This window comes from Idiotropiscis lumnitzeri, chromosome 1 (genome assembly GCF_059441095.1).
Source record: "Idiotropiscis lumnitzeri isolate Australia: NSW breed Sydney's pygmy pipehorse chromosome 1, RoL_Ilum_1.0, whole genome shotgun sequence".
NCBI classification, from domain to species: Eukaryota; Metazoa; Chordata; class Actinopteri; order Syngnathiformes; family Syngnathidae; genus Idiotropiscis; species Idiotropiscis lumnitzeri.
This window is the reverse complement of record NC_142391.1, coordinates 21,041,121-21,056,507: the sequence shown is the minus strand read 5'-3', so window position 1 is coordinate 21,056,507 and position 15,387 is coordinate 21,041,121. Positions and strand designations below refer to the sequence as shown.

At 42.0% G+C, this 15,387-nt stretch overlaps 1 protein-coding gene across 7 annotated transcripts in view; it reads right to left on the bottom strand.

The window, feature by feature from the left end:
- The window catches only part of slc4a4a (solute carrier family 4 member 4a), a 42,336-nt gene that overhangs the window by 4,469 nt on the left and 22,480 nt on the right, over positions 1-15,387 (bottom strand). For 3 of the 7 annotated variants that reach the window (XM_088287914.1, XM_088287921.1, XM_088287927.1), the window contains exons 7-23: positions 14,633-14,812; positions 10,799-10,894; positions 9,104-9,180; positions 7,774-7,931; positions 7,520-7,607; positions 6,580-6,734; positions 4,469-4,579; positions 4,200-4,374; positions 3,873-4,006; positions 2,756-3,030; positions 2,589-2,659; positions 2,324-2,509; positions 2,142-2,255; positions 1,041-1,202; positions 597-775; positions 204-276; positions 37-105 (exon numbers count right to left, since the gene is read on the bottom strand). In XM_088287914.1, the coding sequence (XP_088144040.1) occupies positions 37-105; positions 204-276; positions 597-775; positions 1,041-1,202; positions 2,142-2,255; positions 2,324-2,509; positions 2,589-2,659; positions 2,756-3,030; positions 3,873-4,006; positions 4,200-4,374; positions 4,469-4,579; positions 6,580-6,734; positions 7,520-7,607; positions 7,774-7,931; positions 9,104-9,180; positions 10,799-10,894; positions 14,633-14,812 (2,303 nt within the window). The remainder of the gene's footprint in view (positions 1-36; positions 106-203; positions 277-596; positions 776-1,040; positions 1,203-2,141; positions 2,256-2,323; positions 2,510-2,588; positions 2,660-2,755; positions 3,031-3,872; positions 4,007-4,199; positions 4,375-4,468; positions 4,580-6,579; positions 6,735-7,519; positions 7,608-7,773; positions 7,932-9,103; positions 9,181-10,798; positions 10,895-14,632; positions 14,813-15,387) is intronic. The other 4 variants (XM_088287943.1, XM_088287934.1, XM_088287947.1 and 1 more) reach the window with 2 other exon arrangements.

Sequence of the window (15,387 nt, the reverse complement as noted above, 5' to 3'; positions counted from 1 at the left end):
ACGTTATTGTTGGAAGAAAAAAAAAAAAAAGCTGACCTGAACCCCATTGAGAGAGGCCACGCCCATGTAGAGGAAGACGCCATACAGCACCGGCATGGGGATGAACTAACGGACACATGAAACCACATAATATGCTTAAGAAAAAAATGCACCGACATGTTATCAATAATTATATGAGAAATAAACCTCCAAAGTCCATTTACCTTTAAAATGGGAGCCATGAAAACTGACAGTCCGGTGAGGATGAACACACACACGCCGGTGACTCTCTGCTCCCTGCACGAATATCAGAAACAAAGTAGATGTATAAAAATCATCTGCAATTATGAAATTGTCGCACACTCTCATTTAGTCTGTGTGACATTTTCAGACCCTGCAGGATATTCAGTCCGTGTTTATGCTGCAACAATTCCTTACACCAGAAAATCCAGATTAACAATCCAGGCCTGCTAGACAGTCTACACACAGGTCAAAGTTAATTGAGTCGAGCCAAAGACTGCAAATGCTCGCTAGCGTTCACCGAAGTGTCCTGACTTCTCCGCCATTCTGTTATTTTGAAAGTAGATTCCATCCGTACCATCGTGAAGGATGCTCACCTGACTCCCAAGAATTTGGGCTGCTCGCCGGGCGCCGACGTTTCCGTTTCCATCTTCAAGCTGTCGATGTGAGCGATGGAGATGACGGTGGCCGCCACGTACCACGGCAGGCCCATGAAGGAGCACACTATCATCAGCACCGCCACCCAGAACAGATCCAGATGGTAGCCCGCACCTTTCTGGAACAGAAAAAAAAAAAAACAACATCAAATGAGAGCCAGAAAAACAGTAACAGTTACATTACTTTACAAAATTAGTATTCGGAATTTAGTTTCAATTTCATTTGAATGGAAAAAGTCATGGTGCTACTTGAAAACCAAGAGAACATTTGAGGTGTTCCCTCACTGGCATGAAACATGTCTCACTGGCATGAGAGGAACGACAAACACATTTAGCAGGCGTGCGAAGGTTCATGGTGAAGAATGTCCGCTATGCGCCACTCACCTTGAGCTTGTGCTCCTTCCTGTTGACAATCACCGCCGTGATCTGCTGGTCCATGAAGATCAAAATGGTGACCAGCAGGGCGGGCACGGCCGACGCCAGGTAAACCCACCAGGGGTTGCCCCCGAACGGCGGCACGAACCAGCCTCGGTGGGGACTCGTTGGCTCAGGGAGGAGAGAGATTTTAGGATCTTCAGCAAATGCGAATCACCGAACATTAAAGAATCTTTGTGCGTTTGAGCAGGCCCACGTCACACTGTTACCACGTGTCACCAGTCTAGTGACTACGACTACGATGCTTTGACGTGCAACTTACAAAGATCTAAACGACGTACCATAGACATAAACATTCACAACGGAAATGATCATTTCTCGGGATCATATATTTTGTACATCATTTTTATGGGCCGTCACATTCCGTAACGGTGCTTCAAATGTTAGATGAGGCCTGTTTGACACATAAGGTGACTTGTGCCCAACCGTTGTGTCGCTGTGACCTTTCAACATGTTTACATGATGTAGCATGTTGCTGTGGTGTGCCACATTAGTCTACGTTATGGTATGGTACCGTGCGATGCATTTCGTCATTACGACACGTTATATTGTGATATGTGACACTATATTGTGTTAAATTTATTATATATACGATATTGTCTCAAATTTGACAGAGGGGCCGGACCAGTAGCAGATGGATGGAGTGTTTTTGTAACCTCACCTCATCAGAGAAAATAAATACATTTAATTTTAAATGAAAGTGAAAAAAAGCATTACAACAATATATACGTCTTTGAAAAACCACAGTATTTAGAAAATAAAACATTAACAAGGTTTATTCATTCAATTTTTTTCGAGTTTGGCGAGCTGGATTAAAACGTTTAACGGACCGCATGTGGCCCCCGGGCCATAGTTTGTCCACGCCTGCTTTACGGTATGGAGCCTTATGTTATGATACGGCACGGTATGTTCTTCTTATGATATGTTGCGCTATCGTACATGACGTCGCATTACTGTTACTACATTACCTTACGTTGCTCTACGCAACAGCTGTAAAGGATCTGTTTGAAGTGTAAAACAAAAACACTTGAACAGAGTAATACTACTCACCTTGAACTCAGTTGGCACGATGAGTTTCGGCGTGTCTACGCCGACCAATGCATCCACGCCGCAGAAAATGAGGATGGTCAGGATGATGGCAAAGTCGCTGATAAGTTTCCTGACCTGCGTGGCCAACGAAACACACGGTGATGACCCCAAAGTCTTTCTGCGAGACCTCATGACAGACTCACGGTTGTGGGGAAGAAGGGGCTGGTCTTGAACTTCTTCAGGGCCATGGAGCAGGTGTACGTGCCGAAGAAGAGGATGATGGACATAAGTGCAATGTCGGGGACAAAGTCGCACGCCTTGCCCACCAGCTCGCCGTTGTACTTCAAGCAGTCGCTCCGGCTCAGAGACGACCATGTGGCGTTCATGGGCTGCACACAGTTGAATTTAGCGGTAAATTTATCCATTGTGAAGGTGTCAGTCACAAGGCATCAAAAGGGAAAAACTTACCAGATCTGTGTTGTTCCAGAACCAGATGGAAGTGCCTTCTAAAGGGTCGCCCGTGAAGTCCGAGTTGTTTTCTGCGCCAATGAAACAACACAAAACAAATTCAAAGCACTTTTGTTGTTGTCCTAGTAAAGACTCGGTCGAACTCGAACGGCGGCTCCCTCCCTCACCGAGGACGGTGGGCGCCATGCAGAGGCAGTCGTATTGCGTGACATGCTCCTCCTCAAAGTCCGCGTTGATGGGGTAGTGGTGCGCCAGCTTAATCATCTTCTTGAAGGCGTCGTAGATGAAGATGAAGCTGATAAGGGCCGAGAAGCCTTCCTCAGTGAAGCGCGTGAAATATTTGACCAGGTAGCTGGCGTCGGTGGCCACCAGCAACAGGCACAGAAATGCCGACCACAGGCCGATCCACAGGCGGAACTCCAGGTAGTTGAATTCGTTGTCCCTGTTTTTTTTTTTTTGTGGCACAAGGACAAAGCGGTAGGTGAAGTGAATAAAAAGTTGGAATGTCACGAGAATAAACTTTTATTATAATGAGAATACAGTCGAATTGTTACGCGAAAATAAAGTCAGGGAAGACCAGTATTATGATAAAATATTTGGAATGTTATGGAAAAAAAACATTCTTCAGCATTTGAGTACAACTTTTTTTCTGGCAAAGAAAATCTTTAATGTTATGATAATAAAGTCGTTAACGAGAGAGAAAATTTACAATGGCGTGAGATATTAGACAAAGTTACATATTACAACAATACGACGAGAATACTTTGTGAAAAAGTTGTAAAATTACAAGAATGAATAAATAATAATAAATAAATTTGTGTTATTACAAGAAATTTGTCAAATTAATATGAGAATAAAGAAATGTTTTAGTGAGGAAGAAAATTGGCAAAGTTGCAAGAATAAATTTGCATTAAAACTAGAAAAAATTTTCAGTGGTAAGAAAATAATGCTGTAACAAAAAGTTTGGACTCTTGCAAGAATAAACTATCATTACGATAAAAACGTTGGAATTTTGTGAGAATTAAGTTGCATATGAATAGAATAAAAATATGCTATGAGAAAAAGTATCAAGCCAAAAAGATACGTAAACATACCAGACGTTTTTTTTTAACGAAAAAAAGAGTTGTAATGATATGATAATAAATGTGTACAAATGAGAGAAAAATTAATATTATGTGGAAGCTGTGTTTTCCAAACCAGCAACGAGAATGAACTTGAAAAAGTGGGAATGTTATAAGAATAACGTCATTTTTTTCGACAGGGGCTGTGTACAGTAACACTGACTTGCTGAAATTGAAGAGCAGACGTTCAAAGACGAGGACGGGCCCGGTGCTGCTGAGGATGGTGAGGGGCTGGCCGGCCAGCAGGCAGAAGACGCCGCCCGCTATGGCCGTGCCCAGGAAGCTCTCCAGAACACCCTGAAAGCCACACCGACATTAGCGGTGGCAAGCAAGTCAGAACAAACGTACCAAAGTTGACTTTTTCACTTTATTCCACCTTTTGTTTTCTACTGACTGAAAGTAACTTTTTTTTTTTATCCGTCTATTTGATAAGAACTTTCAGTACTTTCCTACTCTACTTTCTGGAATTTGTGTTGCGTGCCCGTCTGACCTGCATATTCTCCGTGGCGTCTCCCAGCAGCCCACCAAAGGTGATGGCATTGGTGACGGTGCCCAGGTAGATAAACAAGATGGCAGACAGGGCCTGGATGTGGAAGGCGTCGGTGATGTCGCTGAGCAAGAAAGGCGCTTTTCTTTTGATGTCCAGCAGAAGGCCGCCACAAAACCTGAATGACACAAAATCGTAAGAAAATGGGATTTAAAACAACTTTATTTCATTTGATTATTTTTTTTTTTCCACAGTCTGTGGTGACATCAGACCTTCCTGTCTTCTCTAGCTCCTCGCCCACGGCGTGCCCGCCTTCTCCGTGACCGCCGTCGTGAAGCGTGTCTCCGTTCATCTGAGTGTCAGTGCCCGCATACATGTTTTTTCTGAAATACGCAAGTTGGTAAAAAAGCGATCAATGACCATGCTCGGGGAAAAATACTCAAGCGGGGGAAGAACGCTGTAATCTTATGTACATTTGTATTACACAGGGAAATACAGCAAGTTTATAAAAAAAAAAATAAAAGAGTTACGTAAGTCGGAGTAATAATAGAAAAAAAAATACGAAAATAAAGTTGTATTTTAAAAGATAAAAGTTTGACTGTTCCAAGAATGAAGTTGAATTCTTATTCGAAGTCAGACTCAAGACCATGGTCTCAGATTTGGATAGATCAGATCTGCTGCGAACTGCTCCAGTGAGAGTTGGAGATCACGGCTTGAAAAAGCCAACAGTGCCACATCATCAGCAAAAAGCAGAGATGCAATACTGAGGCCATCAAACTGGACCCCCTCATTGCCTTCGCTGCGCCTAGAAATTCTGTCCATTAAAGTTATGAAGCGAATCGGTGACTCAGGGAAGCCTTGGCGGAGTCCAAGGATCACTAGAAACAACGGTGGTACAGGGACCGAACAGCTTGAGTTCACAGGCCCGATACCTGGTACCACCAGAGCACATCCCACAAGATCCCTCGGGCTACACGGTCGAATGCCTTCTCCAAGTCCACAGAGGACATGTAGCCTGGTTGGGCAAAGTCCAATGCCGCTTCGAGGACCCTGCACCGGGTATAGAGCGTCCACTGGTCCACTGTTCCACGGCCGGGACGAAAACTACACCGCAACTCCTGAAGCTGAGATTTGACCTCTTCACGGTCCCTCCTCTCCAGCACCGCTAAATGGATCTTACCGAGGAGGCTGAGGAGTGTGATTCCTCTGGAATTGGCTCTGCCAATCCAGAGGCTTGTCTCCATTGTCCACACAATGCTGGAGAGGCGAGTTCCTCCCAACCGCGGCCTTCCAGGTCACACTGTCATCGCACACGTGAACATTGGAGTCTGCCAGAAGAATGACTAAGTGCCCAGGGGGAGCGCTCTCCATCATCTAAAAAGGGTGGTGGGCACTCTGAAGTGCTGTTTGGTGTGTAACTGACATACTGTGTCTCCTGGTATAGCAGCTGTACTGAGGCAGACAGAGTGAGGCTTCAGAGGACAGTCAAAACAGCGTTGAGCATTATTGGATGCCCTCTCCCCTCCCAGGCATTACAGGTGCATCAACACAAAGACAACCAGACTAAAAAACTGTTTCTTCCCGAGAGCAATTTCCATGCTGAACTCTCGCACCCAACTATCGCAACTTAATGTGGCACCCAGTGCACTTAACACTCTTTTTGCGTGTTTGTTTTTTATTTTTAATTATTCTATTCATTTTATTTTTATTATTTAGATTTGCACTGGAAAGGGGAGCTCTCCAATCTTGTTGTACACTGACTATAATGACAATAAAGGGCATTGTGATTCTAATAAGCACAAACACTCAGGCCCCGTCCCCCCCAGGCTACCCTCTCGTCCAGTGGGGTGAACCCCAATGGACAGGCGCAAAGTCGAGGGGGGCAATTAGTAATCCCACACCTTCTCTGCACCTCTGACCTTGAGTATATGAAATAATTTTGTTTAATTATCAATTTTATGGGAATCACGTTGTATTTTACAAGAACTAATGAAACATTGCAACAAAGACAAATTAGTGAGAGAGACGTTTGTCATAATTTTACAAGACTTAATTTGTATTTTAAGAGAAAAAAAAAGTTCCGTTCCAAGAATAAAGTTGTATTACTACAAAAAATTTGGCATACACTTTGACACTATAGCGGTACAGTTACGAGAATAGACATTTCTGAGAAGAAAAAAATTAACGTTGCGACAAACGTTGCGATAGAGATAATATGAAAACAAAGTTCTTTTGCGACAGGGAAAAGTCTCAATATTCTTAGAATAGAGTCATTTTTACATGCTTTCTGCTTCTGCCATTTTTCAAAATTCTTTCGCTTCAGCGCCGTGACTCTCGAGCGCTATGAATTCGCGTAGTGACAAGCACAGGCATTTGGAGGGACCTTTTGTCCGAAGACGGCAGCGTTTTGGGCGGTTCAATCCGAATGGCGGGATCCCACTCGCCGGGAGGCAGAACGATCACCTCGTCCAAGAACTCGTCGATGCCGGCCAGCAGGTCTTGCCGGTCCTTGGCCTTGTATGCGATATCGTGGAACACCTGCATGTGACACAATTACATAGTTATTATCATTATCATTATTGCTACCCTAGTTGTTGTGTAAATAAAGTCAATAAATATGAAATGCTCCCAAAAAAGGGTATTTATATCTTACCAATTACTTTTATTGTTTACATTTAACATTATATTTTAATTATTTTGCTATACATTTTTTAACTTAAATCCGTGGTTCTTAAACGTTTTACACCAAGAATCACTGGAAAAAAACCTCCAAGTTCTCCAAGTAGCGCCCTAAAACCAATCAGTAAAAAGCACAAGAATAATACACTGGTGTCCATAAAAAAAAGCATTATTCCTAAAAAAGGACATTTATTGTTATTGTAAGCCACTGTAATGCTGTGCCGTTTAAAAATTAGCATTGTGCTTAATTGTAATACAATAAGCAAACTACTACTTAAACAATTACTCAAACAAAATACATTGCAGCTAAGGGTTAAACAAACAATGCACTAAATAAATAAATAAATGGGTGTCAAAGATTCAATGTGAACGTTTAGAAATTAAAAGTTAAAATAAATACAACTGTATTTGGGCAGTGATTGTTTGACATACCACTAGAGGGAGCATGCATACCACGAGCAGCACTCGTACCACACTTTAAGAACCACTGACTTAAATTATTCATGGATTGTTGTTATTTTTTTTCGTTAGTTTTTTTAAATACAACTTAAATCTCACCTCGTCAAACAAAAAGGTGGTAGGTTGGAGGAGTTATTATTATTATTTCTTTTTAAATTGTCATTTTTCCTTGCAATAAATCCCACCTCGTCCGACATGAGCGTAGCGATGGCTCGTCCGATCTCGTGATACGACTTGGCTTTACCTTTGGGCCCGAGCAGGACAAATAAAAATCTGCAAATGTAGACCATAAAAATGATTACATTTTATCTTTGCATTGAAGTATGAAAGCATTATGAAAAAGGCAAAGAATTTGGATCAACTGGTGTGCCTACGTTAACCAAATGCTGTTCAAATGGCCACTGGAAACATTTAGTAATGTTTTTCCCAATCGACCTACCTCGTGGGAACGGGGACTTCGGTCAGGGCGCCGAGCATGACGGCCTGTTGCAGACGCACAAAGGCCACGAAGGGCGCGTCCAGGAAGTCCACTTCGCCCACCAGCACGTTGGAGGCCTCTGCGTCCCTGGGCAACTTCTTCATGAACTTGTTCCTCAGCTACGAAACAAACAATTAAGACAATTGTAAGTGGTGTTCATCAAGGACTTCTTCAAGTCCCCTTTTCAGTTAAAATAGAAAATAACTGGAAGGGGTGTCTTGTGTCAGACACCTGCTCAGTCAGCATTTCAAAAACAAAGCACCCCGAAATTGGTTGATTGGAGGGGGCTGATCCACCTGAGGTGGCGGGGGACATCCAGAGTAATAATTTTAATTAAGTTTGTCCAGTAAGTGACCTTGATCGGGATAAGCTGAAGTATAAAATTATTTCATTGTAAAACTCTAATATCCATATTGTAATTTTTTTTGTTCCCCAGCTTCTGTGGTTGCAGCAACATGTGATGGTGCATTTGTTTATTTTTTATCTGTAGTAACCACTTTCCACCGAGATATACAGTAATACCGTTGAAAGAAATGACATGGAGTTATCTTACAATAAGGCTCACGAGGTCATAAAATCTGTCTCATGATAGCCATTTGTCTTCTAGTGTGAGTAGCAATAAATTAAAGCAGTAGCCCGCAAACTAATAAACGGAGGTGCCGACATGAAAATGGCTCACGTGCTATTATTTATTTAACATTTTTATTTTAATATCACCAATGAATAGTTATAACTTTATAATAAACAAGTATAGTAATAAAAATTGAGCTATGTTAAGTCCAAGGTCAGGAAGCCGGTTGACTGAACCAGTGTACTGCAGTACACTACGAAACTATTAGGAGAGAGACAATGTTATCAGTGTTGTGAAGTCACATAATCATGTTAGCTTATCGGCAAAAAGTTTGACCCCAAAAGTGAAATTCACAACACAATAGAGCTAATCAGATACAATGTATTCATTTAGATACTGTATATGAACTTGGTAAACCTCCACCAAGGCCAAACAATACAACAAAAAGTAAGCTGGCCCCCTCATGAAATAAAGATGAGCTGGCGACTTAAATACGTTGACGGGACGTCATCACAGTAGGGACGGCGCTTCACTGGGGCTACGAGGTGCTATACGAGGTCCGAAGTTTGTGTAGCCGCAGTTAAGCTCCTTCAGAATTTTAACATCTATTGCTGAATTATTTTCTCAGCCCACCTCCAAATCCTCCAGCCATGCCTCGACCTCATGTTCATCATTGGTGTGCATTTTAGCAGTCCACTGCAAACATACATTCACACTCACCTGGTCTTTCTCCGGCTTGTCAGAGATGTCGTTGAGGCTGCTGGAGGTCAGATTCCGGTGGGTGGTGGTGGGACTATCTGTTCAAAACACACATGGACCGTGAGGAGTACACCTGACACAACTTCCTTCCGCCAGGGAGAAGGAGGAGAGAGGGGCTGCCACGTGGGATCAAACAGTCTTAAACAGACAAAGCAAAAGAACCCGAAGAACCAGCAGACCACCACCAACAATTCATGCAAACCTGAAAGTTGTTGTCTTCTAGCAATGTCTGGAAAATTAGATTTTTTTCAGTAATATCGGCCATGGGAGAGCCTATAAAGCTTTCAAAAAAGGTATTATTTTGAACATCTTACGCTCTTCACAGTACACTGGCAAAGCAAGATTTCTAATGGGTGGCACAGTATTTGTCAAGCAATCACCCTTCAATTGTAGGCTGATTTAACATTTAGCTTAGCATTGCTATTTTGCCAAATGGATCGTAAAATGTATCCCGTTTGAGAATGACAGTGCTGTCACACCCGATCTAATCGGTGCTCATCAGCAGCTGCTGACTTGAAACTTTTCAGCTGTCCTCCACGCACGGTCATTGCGCTCATCATCGGTGTCACTACAGCATTGTGGGTAATAACGCCTTTGTCAGTGTGATGCAGCCTCGGGGGGAATTCCTCACGGATGCTAAGTTGCCAGGATGCACCATAAAAGGGTTATTAACAAAATCTAACGAGTCAAGCTAGATGTTAAAATATATCACATGCTCAAATATTATTTAAAATTTTACATTACGAATGCTCAATGTCAGTGACCCTCATTGGACACACCAAATGAAATTCAATACAAAACATTTTGTCAACCTCCACCAAGGCCAAAGTTAGTTAACAGTTCAGTTACACATTCTAAACTAACACGCTAAATTAAAAAAAAAAAGAGTACTATTATAAACAACAAATAACAACCAACCGAATAACAAAAGACCAGCAGTCAATTAGAAACATAGAGAGCAATCTAACCATCAACTAGCAACTAGCTACCAATTAAAGAGACTAGCTAGCTAATCAACAACAAATTAGCTGATAACCAATAAATTATTAACTAACTATGTAACCTAACTAGCTATCATAAGTTAACATGATGTGTAACTAGCTAATAGCTACCCAAATGAGTAGCTAGCTAGAACTAGGTAACGGTATATGAAACCAAATACTGACAACCAAATAAACTAATAATTAAATAGCCTGAATTAACTGAAAAAATAACTAATAAATATTGACAACTAACGAACCAACTAATTAATACATACGAGTTCATAAGAAATCTAAAAGGCTGTCACTTAGCTACTCAAAATGACTATCTAAAAAATACAAATCAAACAGCTAACATGCTAACTAGCTAACAAACAAACATTTAACAAAACGCCAACCACTAATTAACATACTGCCAAACTAACCAGCAACTAACTAACAAATACCGTCAATCAACTAGCTAACTTTCATAACATAACACTAGGTGGGGGTAATATTAGACTCGTTGCGTTTTGAGGAATTGAGCAAATTAAGCCCATATGACAAAGTGGCTTGAAGCGCACGTGCGATAGGTAATGAAGACAACTAATGTATTGCGTTCAAACCGGAGCTCTAAACGGCGTCCACACACTTTGTGATCTGGCTTGTGTTTGTTGTGTCAGTGAGGCGGACTTACTGAGCCAATCCATGCTGGCGCTCCTTTGACTCTGCAAGTCCTCCATTGAGATGCCGCTCGACAGGCACGTCACGGAGGTCTCCAGAGGACTACGGGCTTCGTTTAGTATGTGTGTTTGTTTTAGTAGCAGGTTAGCGATCCGGTCCAACAGAGATGACGGACGGGGGGAAAGAAAGAGACAGGGAAGGGAGAAGCCACACACCCAGAAAGTGAAAAGTGAGCCCGCCCAGCCAAAAGCAGATGATGAGTAGTACCCAAATCAAGTCAAATAGATGCTACAGTGGAACCTCTAAAGTCATTGGGGTGGGGGGGGCTTTGTTTAATGTCCTAGTGTTGGACCAATTAACTAGCTAACGAATCAATATCCGGAAGTTTAGAACTAACAAATTAACCAACATCGTCCAGCGAACTAACTGCTGACTAATAATAACCACACATGCTAATAGTTCTTCTCCTCTGTAATAATAATACTATCCATTAATCTAAATAACTGGCTAATTAACTAACTAAAAAAAATGGCCACGGATCAAGGTTGACTGACAATGGCTAACAAATACCAGCTAATTAACCACAATCTTACCAACAAATGATACCAAACTAACAAATGATAACTTCTGGACGGCTTCTAAGAAATTCTGGTCCACCATCCGGCATCTCAGGAGGGCCAGATAGTTGGGAATCGGTGGAGAACAATACTTGGAAGACCTCCTCAATTCTACCAACATGCCTTCTCACGAGGAAACAGAGTCTGGGGTCTCTGAGGCGGGCTTTCGTATCTCTGGGTTTGATGTCACAGAGGTGGTTAAAAAGTTCCTCGGAGGCAAGGCCCCAGCGGTGGATGCCATCTAGCCAGAGTCTAGATGTTGTGGGGGTGTTCTGGTTGACACCCCTCTACAACATTGCATGGATATCAGGGACAGTGCCTCTGGATTGGCAGAACGGGGTGGGAGTCCCCCTTTTGGTGCATAAGGAGTTGGCTCAACCAGTCAACATGTGCTTTGTGGACTTGGTTAAGCCATTCAAACCGTATACCCCAAGAGATCTTGTGGGGGCTGCTTCAGGAGTATAGGGTTTCAATCCCCCTAAAACGGCTGTTTGGTCCTGGTACCACTGATGTCAGAGTATGGTCAGGATGGCCGACAGTAAGTCGGATTGGTTTCCATTGAGGGTTGGACTCCACCAAAAGTGCCCCTTTGTCACTGATTCTGTTCATAACTTTTATGGACACAATTTCTAGGCTTAACCATGGTGCTGAGGGGGTCCGGTTTGCAGTTTGGTGGCCACAGAATTGCATCTCTGCTTTATGCAGATGATGTGGCGCTGTTGGCTTCTTTTAGCCGTGATATCCAACTCTCACTCGAGAGGTTTACAGCCGATTAAGAAGCGGTTGGGATGAAGTCCTCAGTCGGAAAACGGTGGAGTGCGCTCTCCTATTCGGGTACGAGATCCTGCCCCAAGCTGAGCAGTGCAAGTATCTTGGGGTCTTGGTCATGAGTGAGGGAAAGGTTGGAGCGTGAGATCGGCCCAGCGCCTCTCCATTTATCGCTCGCTCTACGTTCCTACTCTCACATATGGTCACGAGCTGTGGGTCGTGGCAGAAAGAACAAGATCTCGTTTACAAGCGTCAGAAAATAGTTTCCCTTGTAGGGAGTCTGGACTCTCCCTTAGAGATCAGGTGAGAAGCTCGGTAACCCGAGAGGGACTCAGTCGAGCCGCTGCTCCTCCGCGTTGAGAGGAGCCGGATGAGGTGGCTCGGGCATCTGCTAACGATGCCAACACGGTGCCTCTCTCGTGAGCTGTTCCGGGCATGTCCCACTGGGAAGAACCTCCGAGGACGACCCAGGACACGCTGGAGAGACGACGTCTCCCGGTTGGCGTGGGAACACTTTGGGATCCCCCGGGAGGAGCTGGACGAAGTGGCTGGGGAGAGAGAAGTCTGGGCTTCCCTGCTGAAGCTGCTGCTCTTGAGACCCGACCTCGGTTAAGTGAAATAGAATGAATTAATGAATATTCACTAACATTTTACCAAAAATTTACAATTATTTTAATGTAGTATCATAAGAATTAATATATTTTTAAATTTTAATTTATTAAATGACTTTGCATAATAATGATAATTACATTTTTCAAACTTATTTTTCATGTCATTTTTTTTTGTCCCCATAGGGTGGGAGTGCAAGCTGGAAGTGTCTGAGAGGTTCCACTGTACTTGATGATGACAGCACACGCAAACAGTACAAGTCTTTGGAAAGAAGCACTTTTATCCTTAAATGAGGTCACCAGCGAGATGTGGTCAAAACGACGGCTGGATAAGAGGCCGGAGCTCATCCTTGGACAGGGAGTCATAAATGAATGTGATAAAATGCTGGCTCATAAATAACTTTCCAAAGACTTGCCGACTGCGCACAGATTCAACAACATGCTTATTCAGACGTGCATCGCTCGCAGGCACTGTCACTTTTCAACATCCAACATCCAATTCAGAATATTACAAGAAAAAAAAAGACGAGCCTTTTTAGGAATCCATCTGTATAAAGCTATTATATGATCAGATGGAGAAAAATGTGCAAAATACAGCAATAACAATTGTGATTGAACATATTCATTCAAGTAGATTGCAGTGGATCATAATGGGAGCTCTTTTGTGTGACTAAATAAAGCAAGCAAACAACTGTTTGCATGATGCAGGGCAGTTTGCACCGTTCCAATAATGAACTTTTCAAGGTTTAATTAAAGAGAGCGTCGGAAATGGAGTGGGGAAAAAAAGTGACAGCTCATCCTGCCTACTCGTCTACAACATTCAAAAGCTTCTGTTACAAATGAACACGTTAAAAGCAACTCAGTAAAACAGTTAGAAACCCGCATGTTTTGACTTTTTTTTATTTTTTTTTTTTTATACACGAGAGTTACAGACGGCGTATTCAGCAATGCGATTTGCGTACGCTGAAAATACCAACGGGTTGATTCTTTACATTATTTTCCATTTTATTATTATTAGACTTTACGCAGATCGGATCGGCAGATATTTTGCATTTCACGCAAAATCAATGACATGACTGCACGGTGCATAATTTGCCGATCCATCATCGACGTCATTGATCAGACGTGCAAAACACGACAACAAAACAATGTCACTCGCTCAAGATACGCTCGGTGCTGCCATGGTTAATAATCCAAGGTTACTCAGCATACACAGTCAGATTTTGGTTCAGAATTTGTGTTTTGTTTTGAATTTTTTTTTTCCCAAGGCCCACTAATTTTGGCTATTTGTGGGCCGGGCCAGACCGAATCCCCCGCGAATAGCGCAAGCCGACTTTAAAGTAAAGAAATTAATGTTTTAAACAGATTGGATAGATTGGTCCATCTTCTGACCAGATCGATCGATGATCGGTTATCAATTTTTTTTTCAACTTGCTGACGGGTGATCGGTTCCAAAATCTGTATGTATTTGGGTGCTTTTTACTTTTCTTTTTTTGGGAATGATTGAAACGTCCTTTTCTTTCATTTCAATGGGCAAAGATTTGATTTAATTTGAGTCGTAAATTACAGCACCGCTGACGTCAAGATGAACTTAATTGTTGGACGTGTTCATCACTCAGGTTTAAAAATCAAGTATGAAATTGAATGTTAATAGTTAGTTTTAATTGAGTATAAAAAGCTTTTTTAAAGCTCAACTACAACGAACAAGCAGCACTTTTAGGTGCCTTGTTAGTCACTATTGTGTAGCGTGCTGTAGATGCATATCTTGCATGTGTGGCGCTCCTGAGTGGCTTTTAAAGAAATTCAAGAGGACCCCGCTGGAGACTGCAGCAGACTGGCATGATTGAGTATTACCGTTCTCCTGGTTGGAAAAGAGCCTACTTGCACTGGAGACCGTCTTGCCGATGTCGGCCAGCGAGCGCAGGTTGGACTTCTTGGTCTGGTGGCGATGCCTGCGCAGCAACGTGAACATCACCTTGTCCTTCAGCTCGGCCTTCAGCTGGCCGCTCTCCACCTGGTTGTCCGTAATTAGCTCTGGAACAACAGTGTCATTTTAGCATTTCAAAAAAAAAAAAAAAATTAAAAAAAAGGGGGAAAATGACCTGCCCCCAAAAAGCAGTAATATTACATTATAATACGCCAATTTTTTTATACAGTCAGATTTCTAGTAGTATTAATCACCCCCCAAAATGTTACAGAGAATACATTTAGCTAATTTGATTTTGTCATTTTACAAGAATAAAAAGATGAAGAGAAAAAAGTAGAATTTTTTACCTAAATATCCTCATAATTATTATAATTATTAACAGGGATAATTTAAAATAAAAGAAAGATTATATATATTTTTCACTACTAACCCTGGACAAGAGAAAAAAAGTTGTCATTCTGCGAGAATAAAAGTGCAATATGAGAAAAATTGCAGTTTTAGGACATTTTATGAACGAAATATGCTATTACAGGAAAAAAATATAATATTACAAGACACAAATATTAGTTTGAAGGTCATTTGAGAAAAATGACACTTTTTTTACAATAATAAATTTGTAATAGTAGAATATGGAATTAATCTTTATTTCAAATTAATTCATAACATTACAAGATACAAGTTT